The sequence below is a fragment of the Diadema antillarum genome, unplaced genomic scaffold, assembly GCF_040938485.1.
Source record: "Diadema antillarum isolate AM-2024a unplaced genomic scaffold, OU_Dant_1.0 seq00000254_RagTag, whole genome shotgun sequence".
NCBI classification, from domain to species: Eukaryota; Metazoa; Echinodermata; class Echinoidea; order Diadematoida; family Diadematidae; genus Diadema; species Diadema antillarum.
In genome coordinates, this window is record NW_027271296.1 from 91,446 (window position 1) to 112,734 (window position 21,289).

Below are 21,289 nucleotides of genomic sequence, written 5' to 3' on the forward strand. Positions count from 1 at the left end.
AATCAGGGTATTGGGGAAAAAAAAGGATGTGGATAAGAAATTGAAAGGAAGCTGTGGTTACTTGCAACAATCTGAAAAAATATTGTGACCATCAATCAAAGATGAAGAACAGTATTACAAAGCCTACAGACAGAGGTGCCTAAGAACTGCCCGCTGACGGGATATTAGTAGCATCTTTGTGCAGACCGCTTTTAGGAGTCGAGGACAGAATCCACACATCCTCCCAAAATTTGTTACCAGCCTGATATCCCGATTCATCTGGCGGCAGCTACCACGCGATGAAGTCATCATTCAATTACCACCTACAGCTGTACAGGGTACTCACAGTGTACAACCACCTGTCCATGGAAGTTGCTCACACACAAAGGATTATGAATACATGCATATACACACACACACACACACAATCATCAGGAGACATTCAATAACACAACACACCTGATTACATCTATTCGCAAATTGATCACTCGATGACTGAGGTTTATTGCGGCACGTTCCGAGGACAACTGTTCGCAGGAAATTTTCCTTGAGCCTAGTCGTTCATCACAGAAGTATCCACACCTTTCTCTTCGTGGAAAAAAAAAAACCACCCCGAAAACCTGAACGCCCACTCACAGGACTACCGGTGGAAGCTGGCAAAAAAGCTCCTTATTGCGACACCCGAATCTGCCGAGGCCCTTTAAGCCCCGGTATTAACTGTCAACATTAATACGAGCCCCCATTTCTCCATTCTTTCGCAGTGAGAAGAAAATTGCATTTTTGCCCTTTTCCGTCTTCACGTCCAGTGACAAGTAAACTACAAGCAAAGGAGAGACGGGGGGGGGGGGGGGGGGGGGGGGCAGAAGATGGAGAAGGTGAGGCATCCATTCAAAGGCTAATTTACACCAACCACTCAGCTCCCTGTTGTGCTTACATGTGGCATTAATATCACGGACACGCACGGATAAGTCACATCATAATCACCACGCCGAGCATACAGTGGCGGATGTGACACGCGATAAAACCAACGGGGGGAAGAGATGGTGAGAAACCGCCATTATGCAGCAGATAGCCCGAAGAAGAACAAGATGGAGAAGAGAATGAAAAGAAAGATAAGACAGGAATAGAAATGTTTAGTACACTGGAAGAAAATATCAGATGAGGACAAGACAGTAAGAATATTAGAACAAGGCAGAGCAAGAGCCTGGAGGATTATTGTAACACACTGTAGATTATAAATCTCTAAGAAATACTGAATTATGACAAGAAAAACCTAGGAGATTATTGTATACGTTGTATTATTACGTGTTGGCTCTATTATGACCTGTTATTGTTCTCCCTGAATCAAAATCACTTGACAAAGGGCAGGGTGCCCGAAAATTTGTTGCGCTTTGTAAATAGAATGTTGGTATTGACGTTACATCATTATAAATTTCTGGAGTTCTGTTTTCCAACTATGACAGATAGATAGACAGGCAGACTGACAGACAGACAAATATATATACATATAGATAGATAGATAGATAGACAGATAGATAGATAGATAGATAGATAGATAGATAGATAGATAGATAGATTATAGATAGACAGATAGATAGATAGATAGATAGATAGATAGATAGATAGACAGATAGATAGAGGGAGGGGGGAATGAAATACCCAGGTATTAAGGAAAGTAAGGGCACTCCAGAGAAAACAGGAAGGAAAAAAAACCCTACAAGAGGAGAAAAAAGAGCAGAAAGAGCAGAAATGGGAAAACAAATTTAGTGTGTTCTTGTCATTCCTTCAGTTGATACCCTCTTCAACACAGAACACTCCAAAAAACTAGTACAAGCAACAGACTTAAAGCGTCACTGCGTTGAGCACACGATAGTATGTTAGGAGAACAAGAGACTATTGAGAGGTTGCAGTGTTCTAGTTTTTTTTTACCGTAAGTTGCTTGCTTCGCGATGTCTTACGTCTTTCTCGCACTCTTGCCGATTATCTGCACCCTACCCCACCCACTCACCCATCCTGCCATCTCACCTACGCACATAGCTGTGCCTTGAGATTGCTATTAAACAAGAGCATCACAGAGCCACCGAATTTGATGCCCTTTTTTTTTTTTTTTTTTTTGCTGGAAGACAGCGAGACAAAGGCAACACTCAATTCATCAAAAAATTTTCAGAGCAAACAAAAGTCAACTTCGAGCCAGAGCCTGTCAATGGCATCATATTCTGCCATGTCACTCCTCTAACAAATTTGGGTCTGGCAGAAGAAAAGGGTGAAGACAGCGAGAGAGAGAAAGAGAAGCTCACCCTAAATGTTAATTTATGCATCATAGCAGCCGAGGCACACAACGCACACACACCATAAGTGTGTGCAACCTCCATTAAATTCTCTTCTGATGAAAATTGCACATATGTGTATCTTCCTGGGCAAAAAAAAAAAAGCGCCACCGCGGCAACGGCGCTTGCGTCCTCCAAACAGCGCCACGCGAGGAGTAATTGCGCTCATTAGTTCGACAAATACTCTCACTCCTCAAATGAGTTGTTGTGCTTTTTGAGAGGGCTCAAAATGAAAAAACACTGCAGCAGAATGAATGTTAAGCATTAACCCCTTGATGCCCATGCAAAGATGAGCCAAATAGCATCTATTGGGAGTACATAATGACTTTTGAATCATGCATGTCCATGACTCCTGCAGAGGTAATTGTATGTGTGCCTTATTGGCCTCTGCTAAAAAGCAAACACTATTAGAGCTGTAAACTGTTTAGATATGCTGACAAATGACAACTGATGTCTTTAGTTGATTTTTCAATAGGGAATTTGTTTGTGAGCATTTTATCTCCAGAAAATATGTGTTAAATGGTGTATACAAAAAAACCCATGATTTCTGGCTGAAGTATATCAATTACATCACACTACAGAAAGGGAAATTTACCCTCAAACATATAGGTAGATTCAGCGAATGCACTAATACTACAATAACACATTAGTGATGCTTGAGTACAGTTGCCCAATCCCTTCAAAAGTTATGCACTTTCAATCTTTGGTTGATTTCCACATTTTTTTAAAAAGATAAAGTGCACTTCCCCTTGACTTGTTAGTGACAAATGTTAAGGTTGATATCATTCCACTTATCTTCCAGAAGATGTTAGTCAGCTGTTCTTTTGATATAATTGCAATATGTATATCCATAAAATTCTCTATGTATTTTCTTACAATCATTCCATGACTGTGACATAATAAACTTGCAGCTTTCTCATCCAGTGATTATCATGCATGAATTTAACCAAAGCATTAAACATTTGTATCTTTTGAATGGATTTTTCTTAAACTTCACTGATATGCTCCACTATTTTTTTTTTCTGCATCTACTGCAAAACGTGTATAATATATTTCAGGAAAAGCCCCCGTTGAATGAATACATTTCAAAGATGAAAATGGCAATATGTAATATCTGTGATGTCTTTAATTCTGTATGGAGAAGAGTCATGAGTCAGAATGAGCAAGACAAAAGCTTACAAGTATACTTCTTTCTTTTTTTCTTCTTCAAAAAGTTATTTCACACAAATGTTGGAAGGTATGCTTCAGGACTGCTAACCCGCATCAAATTAGAATACATTCACATGTTTTGTCACAGTAAAATTTTAAACAAATAAAATGACTGAGTTACAGTCAAATCTAGTCATTTTCAAGCGATGTCAATGGCACTTGAAGCCAGCTCCTCAGTTCATGGATTTATCTGCTTTTCAATCTGGACCAGAGATAAAAGATTGGAAAGTTAAAATGACTGTTTGGGACAGAGAATACACTTAAAGATACGATTCAGTTTTGGCTGTAATTTGAATGGGTTCACTGACCATTCTTTCAGTCTCTTCAAATGAAGAAAGCAATGTCTTCAAGCATTATAAAATCCAAAAGATTAAGCCAATTTTGGTACTGGTGAATATCTCAGTAATGACAATGAATGCAAAAGCATATTCTATCTAAAGTTGAAAAGAAAAGCTGGCATTTACAATACAAACATAGTCTACACAAGACACATATTACAGAGAAATGCTTGTTATGAAAATACTCTAAATATAATGATATATACACATGACTTAGGCCCTAAAGTGTTTTACTATACCAACTAATACATTTGGTTTCTCTTTTTTTCACTAAGTACGTTCTTTTCAATGTTTTCTATCGCTATTCATCCTCTCAGTTCTCAAGTTTGTAGATGACGTGATCTACACCTGATGTGAATGTATGATGGTGCACTGTGTTGTATCCACTCCATAGGACAGCCTGCCTGGTGCTGCGTTTGTCATATAGCATATCTCATGATTATGGACTCGTAAGACAATTTCACAAGTCACTGGATTTGTGATCTAGAATTAGAGTGATAGATGGAAAAATAAGTATTATCCCTTGTAGGGAGAAAGGGCGAATAGTGATTTCCCACCTTGGAAATGATACACAGCACATTTTATTTACATGGCACTTAGCAGGAGGTTTCTTTTCTGACAAGTTAGTAATTTCACAAATATCATAGAATGTGCAAAATGTGAGAAAAAATAAAAACACCATAAAAAGGTATAAATGGTATCATACTTAATGTATTTCAGCATATGGAACTATTTTTCCTCAGACCTCTGGTAACTTTTGTAACCAGCCCCCCTCTTTTTCTTTGGCCGATACATTAAAAAAAAAAATCATTCTTGAAATCTCTATTTCAAGACCCTCATTCTCAATGTTCTCTCAAACCTCATTGTTTTCATTCATACTCACTCCCTCTTCCTGCCTTGTACTCAGTATCTTTTGCTCTCTCCCTGTCACACTCTCCCCCTCCCCCTCACACACACAGACGTATATGTATATTATAATACTCTTACTATTGCTATGTTTGGTTTTGAATTCTCGATATCCATATCATCATTGAGATGACAAGACCTTGAATATATAATTTTGGTGAAAATCACTTTTTTCTGGATTAATGTTCAGATAATCAGTTAAGTGATATCCTGTCCAAATCCTAGCTGTCTCATCCCGAGAATAAAGCCACCATGGCATGTCAAAAGGAAGACGATCCCATTTGTTACATGCTTTGACTGGCATGCTTTTTCACTCTCCTGTACATATGACACTTATGAGATATGAGGTTTTGTAATATGTAATATGTTTGTCTGTATCTCTTTCCTTATCTCTCTCCTTTCTTCTATCTCTCACACAAATAAATATACTCTCTCATTTCTTCTGTCTCTTTCTATCTCTGACACAAATATATATTTTATATTTTATATATATATATATATATATATATATATATATATATATATATATATATATATAATATTTACTATTTTACTCTGTTTGGTTTTGAATTCTCTATGTCCACATGTCTGCCTTTGTCTTTCTCCTCATCTCTCTTTTGTAGTCTCTCTCTCCCTCTATCTCACACACAAAAAAAAACAACAACACACACACATATATATATATATACATATATATCAAATATTTACTATTTTACTCTGTTTGGTTTGAATTCTCTATGTCCACATGTCTGCCTTTGTCTTTCTCCTCATCTCTCTTTTGTAGTCTCTCTCTCCCTCTATCTCACACACACACACACAAAAACAACAACAACACACACACACACATCATTACATATATAATCATATATATACACTGAGGTTTTATTTTGATCTTAGCATTGATTAATGTTTGCATCATTATACTCATTTTCATGTGTGTATCGACATCATGCATATGACATCATGCATATGATTATAAAATACATATTGTAATTTAACAATGAAACAAAATGAAACAATGTTGAGTGTACATTTGTTTATTTGTTTGTTTGTTTTTTAATGTACTGCAAGGATCCCTTTCAAAAAATTCCCCTAACTTTAGTTGGAAGGGCAATCCTTCCCATGAGTGGAGAATGAACAGATGAAATAAATAAATAAAACATATACACACTCCTTCTCTTGTTAAGTTTTGAATTTTCTATGTGCCCATATTATGCCTGTCTTTGCCTTTCTCATCATCTTTTTCTTTTCCTCTCTCACTCTCTCTCTCATTCTCTCTGCCTTTCTCTTTCTTGGCTCTTATCTATGTACTCAAATTTTCCCCCTTTCTCACATCTGTCTGCATGTGCTTTTCTTTCCCACTCAAAACATTTTTTTCTTCTTCTTCCTCTTTTGCTCTGTGGCTTTATGTTCATATTTGCTCCTTTAATCTGTCTCTGCTTTTTCTTTCACTGCTAAACCCTCTCTCTCTCTCTCCCTCTCTTTCTCTCTCCCCTTCTCATCTCTCTCTCTCTCTCTCTCTCTCTCTCTGCTTTTCTATCTGTCTCAATAGCGAGACCTAATTGATCATGATCAACAGGATCATCGTTTGGACTTCCTACCTAGCCTAGTTTGACTCCCATTCTTCCTCCAGCTTTTCTAATTCTTTTCTCCTGCATCCACTCACATAGAGGAGGAGGAGGGGGAGGAGGGGAAAAAAAATCAATAGAATCATTTCCAGTGAAATGAGAAGCTAATCAAGCAAACAACCAATACGACCTTTTGTTATGGAGTCAGACTAAAGATGCCATCCTCTTTTTTTTTCCTCCTGGAAATGTGGGTATATGGACACATGTCTGGGGTTTAATCATTCATTTACGTACAATTAGTGCCATAGAATGTCTACGCTTGAAAGCCAAGGAGGCACACAATGCGATGAATTATCTATTTTTCTTGGATGTTCTATAGTGGGGCGGCTAGCCTTTCTTCAACATGGTGTTTGCCAACCCTATCATAGATAACTAAATGTCACATTCGATCAGGTTTTGATTCTGAATGTAGACCAGAAGCTACGTCTTGTGCGAGGGTGAGTGAAAAGACAAATATGATGCATGCAAGCATTTTTGCGTACACAGTGAAATTGCACTGATATTCAAACTATAAGGAAAGGACCATCCCTTGCTAAATCACAAAGTTCATATTTCACCAAAGGTTTGAATCTACCGCATTGCATTATTGGCAAGCACTGTACATGCTTGTTTGATGCCACAAAAGAAAAAAAAAACAAATATAAAAAGAAATTCTAATACCTCTTCATCAGTACAATCTTTCAACCTGATTTTAGCAATAGTGGAGCTTCAAAGATCCACATCCCTCGTAACCACAGAGAAATTTGGGCAAATGAACAAGACAAACTGTCAGCATCCATTAAGCTAATTTAATCATATAATGGCAGGCCTACCTGCACGTCAATACTCTCACTGAATAATTTGGATATACCATAATGGACTGGTTATGGGCATTTTGCATTTTTCACAGAAGGGGGGGGGGGGGTTCAACCATTAATATTTGTGCAACTGACAGCATGTGCTTAAATTATTAAACTATTTCTATTACACTATATATATCTATATATCTATATATATATATAAATATATATATACATATATATATATACACATATATACATATATATATATATACATATATCATATATATATATATATATATATATATATATATATATATATATATATATATATATATATACAGCTTTAGTATACACACACCTACAAGAACACAGTTCTACAGCTGTTCTCATATTGCACCAGCCACAGAGGAGCTTGCAACAACTTGTGTATGACAGCAAGTTGAATATGAAGACATCACATCTCTAGGTGTCAGTCTCCAATTGGAAGCTTCTTCTGACTCTAGTATGACACTCCCGCTAATAGGAAATGGGAAGAACAACCAACGCACCAAACTCTACTCGTATCCTCTTCAGCCGGCCCATCTGCAGCTACTAACAAGTGGCCGACAGCACTAGTATCCATGACGGGTCCAATTGGCCGCCCCTTTCCTACTCACTCCGAACTGAAAGTGGCCATTACGCTGACTTTGGATAATCAATACAACATACCGGGTTGATTCCCCTCCCCCCCCCCCTCCCGTCCTATCCTTTCTCTCTCTCCCTACTCCCTATGTTCCTCAACTTTTAGTGGTTGTATAGTTTAATCCGACTACTCTCTGCGCTTGTCATATCCATTTATTCGTTCAACTGTGTGTCATTCTCACAATTCGTACTCTGCAAATTGGCTACGCTGACTGACTCCACTCGGCTTCATGTTACATCATACTTTGTCTTCCTGCCTTTCATTTTTGTGAAAGCTTCAGTGATCTCATAAAAACCCAACTAATATATTTTTCCCGGTATACTTATTTCACTTTCGTTCTGTCTATCTTCCTCTCTGCCACATTTCCTTCTCACGTTCCGTCTATCCAACAATCATGAGATTTGGATCTATTTATACTGATGAAGCCATTGAAACAAACCAAGTTTACATTTTGAAAAAGAATACAATTTCATTTGTCTAGAAGATTGTACTGAACTGTCGTCCAATCATGCGATACATTTAGAGCAATAGGCGAATTCTTTTCATGCATGTCTTCTGCTTTGAAGGCTTGACATGCTGATGAATGGACAAGTTAATCAAGCTGTCATGTCTGCTTCATTTAATTTCTTTTCTTTGCTCTTTTTCACCCTGTCACTAAGTTACTCCTGACAGATAATGCAGTAAAAAAAATATTAATACAGTGAATCTCAGCATCTCCTTTAATACTTTATTGGACAACATCCAACAAAGGAAAAATTAGATTCTGGGTAATCAGTCCTGGGCAATTTCGAAAGATAATATGAGTGATGGCTGTAACTCCCTTGTGTGTGTGTGTGTGTGTGTGTGTGTGTGTGTGTGTGTGTGTGTGTGTGTGTGCGTGTGTTTGTGTGTGTGATAACAAGCACAAAAGTCTCTACAAAAAGGAGGCAAAATGTTCTGTCGCACATTAATAGCTGATTTCTTTACAGGCAGCAAAAATTGGTACTGGTGATTGAATGAAATGCAGCACTATTGGGGGAAAAGAGATGGCTGTGTCAGGACTCAATCAAACCTCTGTTATATCCTATGAAGATGTTTGTCAGACATACCCATACACAGGCTCAGGTGAATCAGCTAGAGGGTTGACACAAACATGTTTTCTCTTGCTTCTTGAAAGTAAGAGAAAATTGTCAGCATTTGTCAGCCAAAAAATAAAAAATCTTGCTTCACTCAAAGCCATAAATCTGAACTCGTGACAGGCACACAAGTCTGTTGTTGATTTCTGCACAACCTGACCCATAACTAAACTAGAACTGAGTGAACATGCTGAATATCAAGCTGAGATCATTATAAGATTCTCCTGTGTCTTGCCAACAAATGCTCTCGTCCATCTGTCAAATTTGTACAACTTAAATGTCATTCCTTCTGCCACCACACAGAAACCAAAACCCACCAAATTCTACTCAGTCAGGTAGAATAGCAGAACAGCATGAGCTTCACTGGGCTTTGTGCCATGTCTGCAGCCTTCTGCTTCTTATCTGATGAGTTTGTCTCGCTAAACTGGGTCCCCACTGTCATGCGATCTGCTATGCACAACACGATTGGCCATTAGTAGCTGATCGTGGAATACTTGTTTGTGTCTATCACTATAAGGGTATGTGCCACAATTCAAATTGTGGCCTAAATCCTGGTCTTAAATGTTAGAGTAATCGTGGCAATCTTATCACATCTTATCAGATCTTAAGGTCAGTTGAGGCAATCGTGTTGATTGTAGAAAAGCTTTGGATGCTTAAAAAATGTTCTATGATCAAAGTGATAACCATGACTGACCTCAAGATATAATAGGATCGCCACAATTCCTGTAAAAGTGGAAATTTTCGCATGACTAGTTTTTCGCGCTCAGCCGGGCAAGAAGAATTTCGTGTTTCTAATTCTGCGTAATCAAGACGTCAACTTACTGCAACATACAATAAGCAGAAATATTGACATGTTTTTATTTTCCCGTTAGTTTTCTGGTTGCACGAAACGGGCGAAAATTTCAACACCGCGAAAATTTCCACTTTAACAGTACTCCACGATTTAGCCAAATGATTTCAATCGTGAAGCAAATTGTGATAGACAACAATTCAACAATCAGCTACTAATGACCGATCATGTCGTGCGTATCAGATTGCGTGACAGTGGGAACCCAGCATTAGGATGTCTGGTGATGGTAAAGCGGCCTTACCTTCAGGTCTCTGTGGACTATAAGATTTCTGTGACAGTGTTCGACGCTCTCCAAAATCTGTTGGATACAGTGACTGGCATCGGCCTCGCTGTAATACTCTCGGGCTACGATGTCCTCAAACAGCTCTCCACCCGTAACTCTGGAAGCATTAAAAATAAATAAATAAATAAACCAGTGGACATCCACTTAGTGAATGAATAACACGTACGCTGTACTCTTCTGGCTTCAAGATTAGGCCGAGTGCCTCTATCTTCCCATTAAAGGTATTGTTTGTCATTGGGAGCCGTGATATAAAAAATGTTTGAGCTATCACATTTAATGCATATGTGTAGGTCAGTTGTATCACAAAACATCTTACCATATAAAAATTTCAAAATAATGCCTAAAATATAAGGAGATATTGCTATCGTTCTCAATAAACCATAACTGTGGACGGTTTATTTTCGAAACAATTTTATTATAAGTATTGTTCACATTTTGTATATCAGCAATGCTTAACATTGACTATACTGATTAGAATTTTTACATTGGTTTTTTCTATCCTTAACTCACATTTTAGAACTATTTTGAAGCACTAAAGCTGGGTTTTTGTTCCATCTGCAAATGGTAAATAATGCCTTTATGCAGATTTGGCATCCATGTGATTGGCTGACATTAGGAATCTAACAATACGCACACAACATAATGCAAACAACTTCTATTTTCAATATGTATGAGATTAAGACCAAATAGCTGATATAGCAATGGAGATACATCATTATGCATAGCTTCAACTAAAGTCCATGGGATATTTTGGTGAAATTGATGTGTGAATTCATTTTAAAAGTCTACATTTTGGTATTCACATTAAATTTCTTACTTTATCTGGATAATTTGCAATGTGGCAAATATACATAAAGTCCTTCAATTCCAGCATCATCTAAAATACATGACACAATTCTAGAGTCATATGCAGCTAACTCTAGTCCTGACAAATATTGCATAGGAGCCAAGATCATTTATCAACATGTCAAGCAAGATACAAGCATATGAAGGGCCAGATAAGACAAGACTTTAACAGCCCTTGAAAGAAAGTCAACAGGTACATGTGTGTGATAATAAAGCATGTCATAATTCCACACTTGGCAACAGCAAACACTATGTCTGGCATTTACCCGTTTCAAATGACTCGCTATAAACAGACGAGGGGGGCTATTTTCGGCCACCACACCCACCCACGGACAGATAACGCTATCTCTCTGATGCGAAGAGGATAGCAGCAATAAGCTTGGCACGATTCTCGAGCGAGAACTTCATATGTATGACAGATATAATCCGACGTGCATTGATCATTCTGAGGGGAGTTGGATGTCTGACATTAAAAGCGCTGTACCAGGGGCTGTAAACGGATGACACAAGCACCTCGCAACTATGCAATACAAGTGGCTCTTCCTCAATACACTCCATCAACTGAGAAATTAACAACACGAGATGACAACTTTGGAGAACCAATTTCAAGTTTTACAATGCTCGTTCACTCACTGATCTGCATGCAATTTTGCCCAAATTCTGCCCGGCTAAGTCTGTGCATGCACAAAATTTGAAACGATTGTGAAGACACAAAACTGCAGATTTCAACTTTCCATCAGGGTCATATTTTCAGTCGGGCTATTTGTGTCAGAAGAATGCAGAACTCATTGTTGTGAAAGAATCAAAGAAAGTTAACAATAAATCACAAGTTATTCCTTTTTTTCTTAGTTGCAATATCTCTTGAATCTCGCAAAAGAGATTCCTATCTCTCATTTGCATTAGAGCTGCATATCACAAAGAAAATTGAACGAATTTACAACAAATGAAGTAAAGAAGACCCAGATTTAATAGGGATGAGGGAATATGGGTACATGTGTAAGAAATTGCTTTAATTGTACCTCCTCCTCTTATCCCTTCTGAATCTTTTGCCCACTCGTTCATGTACGCACATATGCAAAGACTCATTATTTTTCTTTCTTCTTACTTAGGGAACTTGCTAATTGCACAAGTTCTGCAATTTGTGCAAGTTCTCTCCATATTCCCCAAAATTCCTTACCAGCGAGGGCTATTTCAACTCAGAGTGAATTGATGATGATGAACTTTGTGAATCATGTGTATCTATACATGTGTTTGTGCAGCTGTACATGTACTGTACTTTTGTAATATTATTGTTTGCATTTGTCTCGCTGCTTCATGACATTTCAACTTTTCACCCGTTTGTACAAATTGATTATGCTACGCTGGAATTATTTCGCATTATTTTGGATATGGAAACAAATAAATGAAATGAAACATGCATTACAACAGGTACTTTTGAGGAGAGTTTTTCTCTTCTTCGACAATGAGTGGTGATGACATGGGTCCAAACTGATATGGCAGATCATCGCCAGATGACACCTTGAGCAACAGACATCGGGATTTGCAGATGTCAGACAACAAGACATGACTATTTTTTTTTCTTGTTCTTGTTGACATCTCTAGTTTACGCAGACCGTATATCCATTCAGGAAAACAAGAAACCATTTTTAGAGTTGATGCCAGCATGGGCCGGTGTGTGACGTGACTGTCGTTAGAGCATCCACCAGGCAATTATGGGTTTTTTAGAATTAATGTCCTCCCTGTTTTTCCCTGACGTCAGAGGAGAGTTGGGGCACGCAGACTGGCTGAAGATATCATAAGCAGACATCTTGTGGGACCAGCCTGATTTACGTATATAATTATCATGCTAGACGCACATGTCTATTACGAGGGTTACTCATCCCACTCTGGGCATCATTATCGGACACGATGATAAATATGAGAAAAATAAAGCCTCATGTTCAAACGATACCTTGGTTACGTCTGAACCACTGATGGGATTTATTTGGTGTTTCCACAACAGCCTACTTAAAGAAAAATCACTATAAGATATCACAAGCCAGTCTGAATATTAGGACAGGAAAAACACTTCTTTTTCTCTCTCTAAGGTGCAACAGTGGACACCCTATGAACTTCACAAAAACAAAGCTTCAAACAAAAAAACTACTTTGTTTATAAAGTCCAAACTTAGTCAACACTTCCAATTTCTGAGGGATATACTTCATATAGATGTACATGAATGTTCACACCCTCAAATAATTTCCATGTTTTTTCAAGTCAAAATCTCCACTTGTCCAAATGCAACATTATCGCAATAAATCAATGCAATGAAATGTTCAGTTGACACATCCTCATTCTCATTTCCAATAACTCGGCAACTCGCGTTCACAAATCCCATAACTGCTTCTCAAGTAAGGATAGCATTGAAATAGGATGCACAGTTATCACCACGGCGACAATGCCACCGCCTGGCTGAACCATGTTTGGGTGATGAGAAATGGGTGTGCGTTACTTACAGATCAAAGACCAGATAGTGGAACCCTTCCTCGGCAATACTGTCATGGAGACGAACTGGAGAGGGGGGAACAAGAAAGTAAAGAGAGATTTACTGTTTCAGAAATCAAAATTGGATTTGTACAAGCAAAATTTGTAGACACACCAATCCTTTTGATTACCTCCCGTTAGATACATGTAACTTTTTGTGCTTTATTTGCCTTAGTTTGTCAGAGGTTACCAGTAACATATGACGTGTGATCTCTAACATGATTGATGAGTTACCATTTTTTACGACACTCACATGGATTCATCATCCAACACACTGATCCCTACACACACACATGTATAACCACACTCGCACAACACACGAGGAGTACATGGATTTGAAGGCATGCTCTTTCACACTCGTACACACAAACAAATTTATAGATTCATGGTGCATGTATCCATAAATACAAACTAAGTGCAAGCCACAAGCTACTTAGTATCTGAGACCCCCCCCCACCAACAACTACCAAAACAACAACAACAACAACAACAACAACACGTCCAGTTGGAGGGTGCTCCTTTAATTCATTGGATGTGGGTGTAAAAATATGATATGTCCTTCAGGACACAGAACCTAAAATCCCCCCCCCCTTTTTTTTTTGGGGGGGGGGGGGCCAAAGAACATCCACAATATGCAAATCTTATCCATCTCCTTTTCTTTGCTCAAACTGTTTGTTTTGGTTTTTTTTTTACTTTCTCTCTCTTTCTCTCTAATCATAGTCATGAGACAGATGTACAATGTTTGATTCTTTTATGGCTACCAATAGCTGCATATGCTAAAAAACAAAAACAAAACAAAACATAATGATGCAGAATGAAAAACATCATTATCTGTTCAATATTTTCATTCTGGTTTATAGATTATTAAAAACACACACACAGACACACTAAGTACCTGAATAAAATTGCTCAAAGGCATATTTTTCATTAAAAAAAAAAAAAACATGTTTTCTACATTTTGATGAAGAAAAAAATACAAACTAAATGTTGTAAAAACATACTGGTTAGCAGCACTGCTCTATCATCCATGTAACAGGAACCTGTTACCAGCATCCAGTTTACATGCATGCAAAGTTGGAACTCACAGCTCTCTCCTTCTTCTCCATGAAAGAATCCATGAATAGTGAATATTTCTGCTAATCAATACTCCTCATCCTTACTGTAATTCAATCGTTAGACCCATCAAGGTCGTCACGAAAAGTGCATTTCGTACCACATTCTCTAATTCCCTCGTCTCTTTTCATACATTCTTGTCTGGATGCCCTTCCACCACTTGCACCTTCATCCCCATTTCTCTCAAGAAGAAGAAGGCATGTCTAAACAGCTTTGATCGGTAATGAGTTTAAGAGGATGCACGCACCTTTCCATTAATCACTTTACGCCGACTCTCGTGCCGAGTGCAGACAGCACAATAACGCCGTCTCTCCTCTTCTTCTTGTTCATCTTTATATCAATTTCTCCTTCTCTCCTATACTCTCTGAATATATTCTCTGGCTGTGCAATAAGTCCTCATTATATTTCTATCCATACTGACTACGACAGGACATAACTGTTGTCCCAGTGCCTTCCATACCCTGAAGCAACCCATGAGAAATGCATATTTTCGCTGTCCCCTAACTCACTTTGTGATACGCCAAATTCGTGAAGGAAACAAACAAGAAAACTCATTTGATAGATATTCAATCACATATGTATGAAGCGCATTAACAATTCCTACAGCAACATGTTTATATTTTGAACAATATGCATACAAAAACATGCACAGTTTGAAAACTACAAACGTTCTATATGCCACATATTTGAAAAAGGCATCTTAAAATATGAATGATTTATATATCATTTCGTAAGTTTAAGTATTTCATTCATTTCGGTAAGGTTGTTTTGGCAAACTAGAGGAAACTTGTACAAATTGAAGTGTCAATATATCTGACATCTTCATAATCCTAAAATGTTATTTAAGATAGCCGACAAGAGGGTAATTACTCCAAGTTCGAAGTGAGTACCGCACAGAGTTAAGAGAGAGAGAGAATTTTAATGAGGGTGTTTTTGAAAGAAGCAGAGGGGGAAAACACCTGGCATGTAGAAAAAATAACAAATAAAATGCCATCAATAAACTGACATAGTACAATGGCACTAATGATGTTGATAAAAGATTCTAGATTCTGAAGTATCAAATGTAGAAATCTATAATTGCCTACAGAGCATAAATGTTCACTCAGCATAATATCGATTGAAAATGGAAAACACCATCGCAGGAAACACTGGAAATATTTCAAGAAAAAACAGCAACAAAGGATATCTCAAGACAGTGATGGTTAAGCAGAAAACACCACACACGCATATACATGGGTGTGTGCACAAACACACATAAACACACACACACACACATACATACACACACACAGATGAACACCATTATCACTGACTCTGACATACATTGTAGCAAGCTCTGAAGTGTACAGATGCCACTTAGTGTATGCACTGACAGTTAACTTCATCTTGTACATCAACGTCTTCCTCTACGGAAAAAGAAATCAAGGCAGGAAAAGATAACATTTATATTTCCTGTCTTGAGTGACAGCTAGCAAACATTATTGTAAAGCTACCTGTCGTTTCTGATTTCATGGCTGAGTGAGCATCGGCCAGTATTACAATATTGCACATATGCAGCTTCGTTCTTTTCTTTCTTTCTTTTTTTCCAGGGGGGATGGGAGGGAGGTGGGGGAGAGGGAGGGGGCAGATGGGGTAAGCTTAAGTTCTATTAATGCTGGTTTATCATGAAATAATAATCTTCACATATTATACATTTGTGTATCAACATCTATACACCCGCAAACACACATTTAAAAGAAATCTAAAACTACTCCAGAAGTCAATCGACAAAAGAATTGACCATGGTATTATTCATGAATTTTTAATGAATGCACCTTCCAGAGTGGGATGATGTATTACATTCTTTGACCTTTTCCGTTTTATTTTGTGCTTCACGTCCAAAATAGCTTGAAGAAATATTTTCACTGTCAGTTCACTCTGGAACTATAAATTTCACGTGTCCGTTGTCCCGTGATGGTTGTAACTAAAATGACCCCGCCATTTTTAATGGCAGGGTGCCTCTTTTAATGTACACGATCAAGCTTACTCAAGACCAAATCCCTCTGGAACGCAGCAAAATCGAGGCTTTTGCCGGTACTAACCGCAGAGAAAGTGAAATGGAGGCGGAAGTCTTGATAATGCACATAACATGTTAATTTCTGCAACAAACATGTATACAGTCCCAAGTAAGAGATGCTTTATCCATACACACACACAGACACAGACACACACACACATGCAGAAGCAACGCACACATTCATACAGGCACAGAAATATACAATCTATATGCCTTTCCAAGGCAGTGCAGCCAGAGAGTCAAGTGTACAGGATGCACACAGTGGGAATGAGAAGAGAGAGAGAGAGAGCATAGCTTGCCCAAGCAACTGTTGTGTGTGTGTGTGTGTGTGTGTGTGTGTGTTTGACACACTCAATGCTCTGCCTATTACAAGACAAGATGCACACAGCTTTGCCACCCTGAAAGATGGGCAACATTCCGCTCAACAGGTATGTATGACAGCGACGACATCGAGAAAGATCTGATGAAATCATCACCAAGCAGACGACGGTTCCATATTCAAAAGCAAGTCACCTACCTCCTCTCCAATAGTTTGAATTTCAGCTGGTCAGTCTCTTTTTTCCCATTTCATCATTTTGCCCAGATACAAACTGATCAAAAGTTACAAGATTGATATGACACTCGCTGCCTTGGACTGACTTCAATTGATTAAAAGTCTATAAGACTTTTCTCAGGGTTAAAGACTAATTCAGAGGCTGAAGTGTGACCCAATCTAAATTTCTAATCAAAATAGCTCAATGAAATCACAATTGAATTTCAACACTGTCACTTTTGCTTGGAATAATTTGAGAAGGTAATAATTCAAGATAACATTTTAGAACTATGAACGAGGCAAAAAATCTTGTACGGTGAAATAACACATGACGTTCATTCAATTTCATCTTCCCACTGTGTCTTTCCAACAACATCAACAGAATTACCCCATCCCCCCTTTCATGTTTTGTTTCGTTTTATTGGCTTTAGGACAAGTACCCCCTGGACAATCACCCCAGACCCTTCCCCTGACCTTAACCCCAATCCTAATCCTGAACCTAATCCTAACCCAACCCCACATTCTAACCCTAACCCTAATCTTTACTCTAACCCTATCACTATACTGGTATGGGAGGGAGGGGAGGGGGGGGGGGGGGTAATTGTCCTAATACAGGTTTATTAGACATATGAAGCACTAGAACATTCCCGCCAGGATTTTGCCAAACCTTCTGGTTGACCGTACATCAACACTGAAGGCACGCAGCAGACTTGAAGATATTACAGAATAAAATTACCTTCTGTTTTTTTTTTAACCCCACAATCTTACTGCCAGACAAGCAAGCCTGACAAGGATGCGAAGGCATTGCCTTGCGGATCGCTAGAAAGCAAGAAAAAAAAATTGCCAAGTGTGGAAGAGGAAGATGGGTATGTGAGAGACACAAAGAGGCAGGAGGGAAGGGTGATGGAGAAGCGACGTCATGGAAACCGTGTTGCAGTGTGAAGGGAGCGAGAGTGGAATGTGGTGGGAGTGGAACTATTGTTCTGGAGTATCACAAGAGTGTCATTATGTAACAAGTGGAGAATAAAGAGGCTTTTACCTGACATTAATCCGATTCACAGAGACAGACAAAAAAAAAAGGGGGAAGGAAATTATTGATTGGGGAAAGAAGATTACTTCACTTACTTGATTCTCTGGTAATACTCTTTGTTCCTCAATTGATTTCTGAAAGGAACTGCCAGTGCCAATTCGTCTCAGATACTACTCGCACATGTTACTGCTCTTCTTGCGTAACGAAGTATTTCAGGAAGAATCTTATTCATGCACTGTGTAAAAACCATCTGGCACAAATGAAATATTTTCTGAAAGTGTCTACATCACTTGCGGTAAATTCCAACATTAAAACTATAGATGCACAGTGCGACAAAAATAGATAATTCTGAATGCTAAGTTTGTCTGTTCCATCATCTCTCATCATAGCCGACGAATAAAATAATTTATTAGAACAATTTATCATCATCTCATTAGCATTATGCCTTATCCCCTTCACACTAGAGATGTCTGTCCCATTAAAGTGTATGCTCGCCATATTTCTTGAGCAATATATACGGTTTTTATATGTATTTGAATATAAGACAATACCTCAGGTGACTGCAAGAAGATACTGCTTCAAATTCAGACAGAAATAGGGATTGTCAATATAGGAGAGTGCCTGCATAAATATGTTTTTCACATTCACTTCACTCAGGATAACCAATGTCAGTGAGAACATGGTAGGAAGAGTGTGTGACATCGCGTGGGGTATAATTACACGGGATGAGAATAGAAAGGGAAGGGTTGCCGCGGCGACAGAAGATGACAGAGAAAATGAGAAAATGATGAAGCACCAAGACGGTGCTACAAGGCACAGCATGAAGGGGGAGGGAGGAAAGAACAACAACAACAACTCCTTGAAAATGTCAAATGACATATGCTGTCCAATATGGGACAACTATGGGGCAAATGCCACTGTTAAACAAACAAAACTAAAAACCAGCCCAGGCAGAGAGAAAGAGACAGCAAAAAAGACACTATGGAAGAGAAAGAGATAGAGACTCTATGCAATATGAAAGCTGCTTGAGAGAGAGAGCACTGATATGGCATGGAAAAATCTCGATAGGTTAATAGGAAGAGGGGCGACTTTGCATTACCCATTTAACTGGGAATGGAAGCATCGCACTCGGTCCCCGTCTTCCCACTATCATGCATAATTCACATGATACAGCACGTCATAAAATATGCATTTCTGAAGGCACCATGAGCTCGTATACAGATGTCGCCCCGCTAGTGCGCCGCTTCAGTCTCTGTGCGCCCCTATACAACACGGTGCACTATTCAAACACTCATACTCGTACACATGCAGACTTACAAACACTGTTTATCTTGCATATATGTGCAGGAATTAGCCAACACTGACAATTAAGGTATCCACCATTTTTGAATGGGGGAAAAAGATACACTGTATACTCTTGAACAAATCAATGTATTCAGAAACACCCAATGCATTTTTACTCAACCCAGCTTTCCACACTCATCTAAAACATGCTATGATAGATCGCAGTATTTACATGTACCTATCACATCAACAAGTAAATATGTGTAAGACTTACACAAAACCTAGGGAAGTCTGTCCACATCTGCAGTAGATAAGCTTTTTTCCCCCATCTACCTTTATATGTTACCATTAAACATCTTAACCAAGCAAACATGGTATATATCATATAGATATTGGAAAACGATCTCAAAATCAAAGAAACATCTAAATGCCATCAACATCTAAGAGGGAAGAAACTAAAAAAGCTGCATGACATATGCGGCACTCACTCACATATTACTACACCTGAGGAGAGTTTCTTGAACAATTGGGGCTTGCAATAATTCTTTTTTTCTTTATTTATTTATTTGCATACATGTATATGTCTGTAAAAATAGTGTTACTGGGTCAACAGTTCCTCTTGGGTATCAGATTAAAGATATTAATCATCACAGATTACCAAAAAGAAGGCAAAGATCTGAAAAAAGAAGAAGAAGAAGAAGCTGTAACTATTTGAAATGTCATCATTACAGTAGGGACAAGCAATGGGTCATCCTCTGGCATTTTATACATGTAACAGGTGGTGGAGACGAAGAGATTTAACACCATAGCTTTACAACTGTCCGCTTCCAACTCCAGCAAACTGCTTTATCCTAGTTCATTTGAATAAGTCAGTGCTGCACCTGAATTCTATACTTTGCCCACAGGCCTACAGAGCCCTAAATAGTAACCAAACATGTCTCTATGAAATGCAATGATGGTGAGGTACGGGGTGAATTGTTTTGTTGGTTTTTATCCCTTGACGTTCAGTTTTAGATAACCTGTAACACAGACGAGAGCATGCTGAGACGTTTTGTTTTCGTGTAGTTCGAAGACATGGATCTTTAGTTCTTAATTGGTATGCATGTTTCTATAACGGTTTTGTGCACGCATGCATGCATGTTTCCTGTTTGTCATTCTTCCCCCCACCACCTTCAGGCACGCTGATAACTCAATTCCCGGATTTGACAGCTTTTGTCTGGGTCTGGGCCTGCTGCAGAAATGGATGCACCTGCTGCATCTCTGCACACAAGTCCCATCCCCCACTCCCACCCTCCTCCCATCCATACTCAACTCCCTTCTCCTCCTCCTCCTCCTCCTCTTCCTTCTCAACATCTGAGGTCAGTCAGCTCGGACACATGACTTGCTCACTACCACGCCTGGGCTGCACTAAAACATAGAGTCAACGACCATGGGAAGGTCCTTCCACAGCAAAGCTGGGCCCACTTGATGGAAGGTGTCGTGCACAACAGCCTTTCTCCTTCTTTTTCCCCCTTCTCTGATCATCAGGGGATCACGCAGCTGCGTGACACGGTCACTGCATCGCATGACATCTATTTTGGGGGTGTGCTCATCACCTCCAGAGGTAGCGAACATTCTCATTACAGAAATCCTCTACGGATTGTCGTTAAGACTGAGGTTCACATTCATACATCAATGCTCAGTGCAAGGTAACAGTATTAAATTATGAATGAACCTCAATGGGTGGGACATTCACAGGTGAAAGCTAGAAGCACCTCATTAAACTGTGTATGACATCACAGCATCTGCTGATGGATTAAAGCTAAT

The 21,289-nt window shown here is 38.7% G+C and overlaps 1 protein-coding gene across 9 annotated transcripts in view; it reads right to left on the reverse strand.

Annotated features, from left to right (window-relative positions):
• The window catches only part of LOC139729725 (calcium/calmodulin-dependent protein kinase type II subunit alpha-like), a 200,919-nt gene that overhangs the window by 83,219 nt on the left and 96,411 nt on the right, over positions 1 to 21,289 (reverse strand). For all 9 annotated transcript variants that reach the window (XM_071640659.1, XM_071640655.1, XM_071640654.1 and 6 more), the window contains exons 4-5: positions 13,441 to 13,495; positions 10,058 to 10,196 (exon numbers count right to left, since the gene is read on the reverse strand). In XM_071640659.1, the coding sequence (XP_071496760.1) occupies positions 10,058 to 10,196; positions 13,441 to 13,495 (194 nt within the window). The remainder of the gene's footprint in view (positions 1 to 10,057; positions 10,197 to 13,440; positions 13,496 to 21,289) is intronic.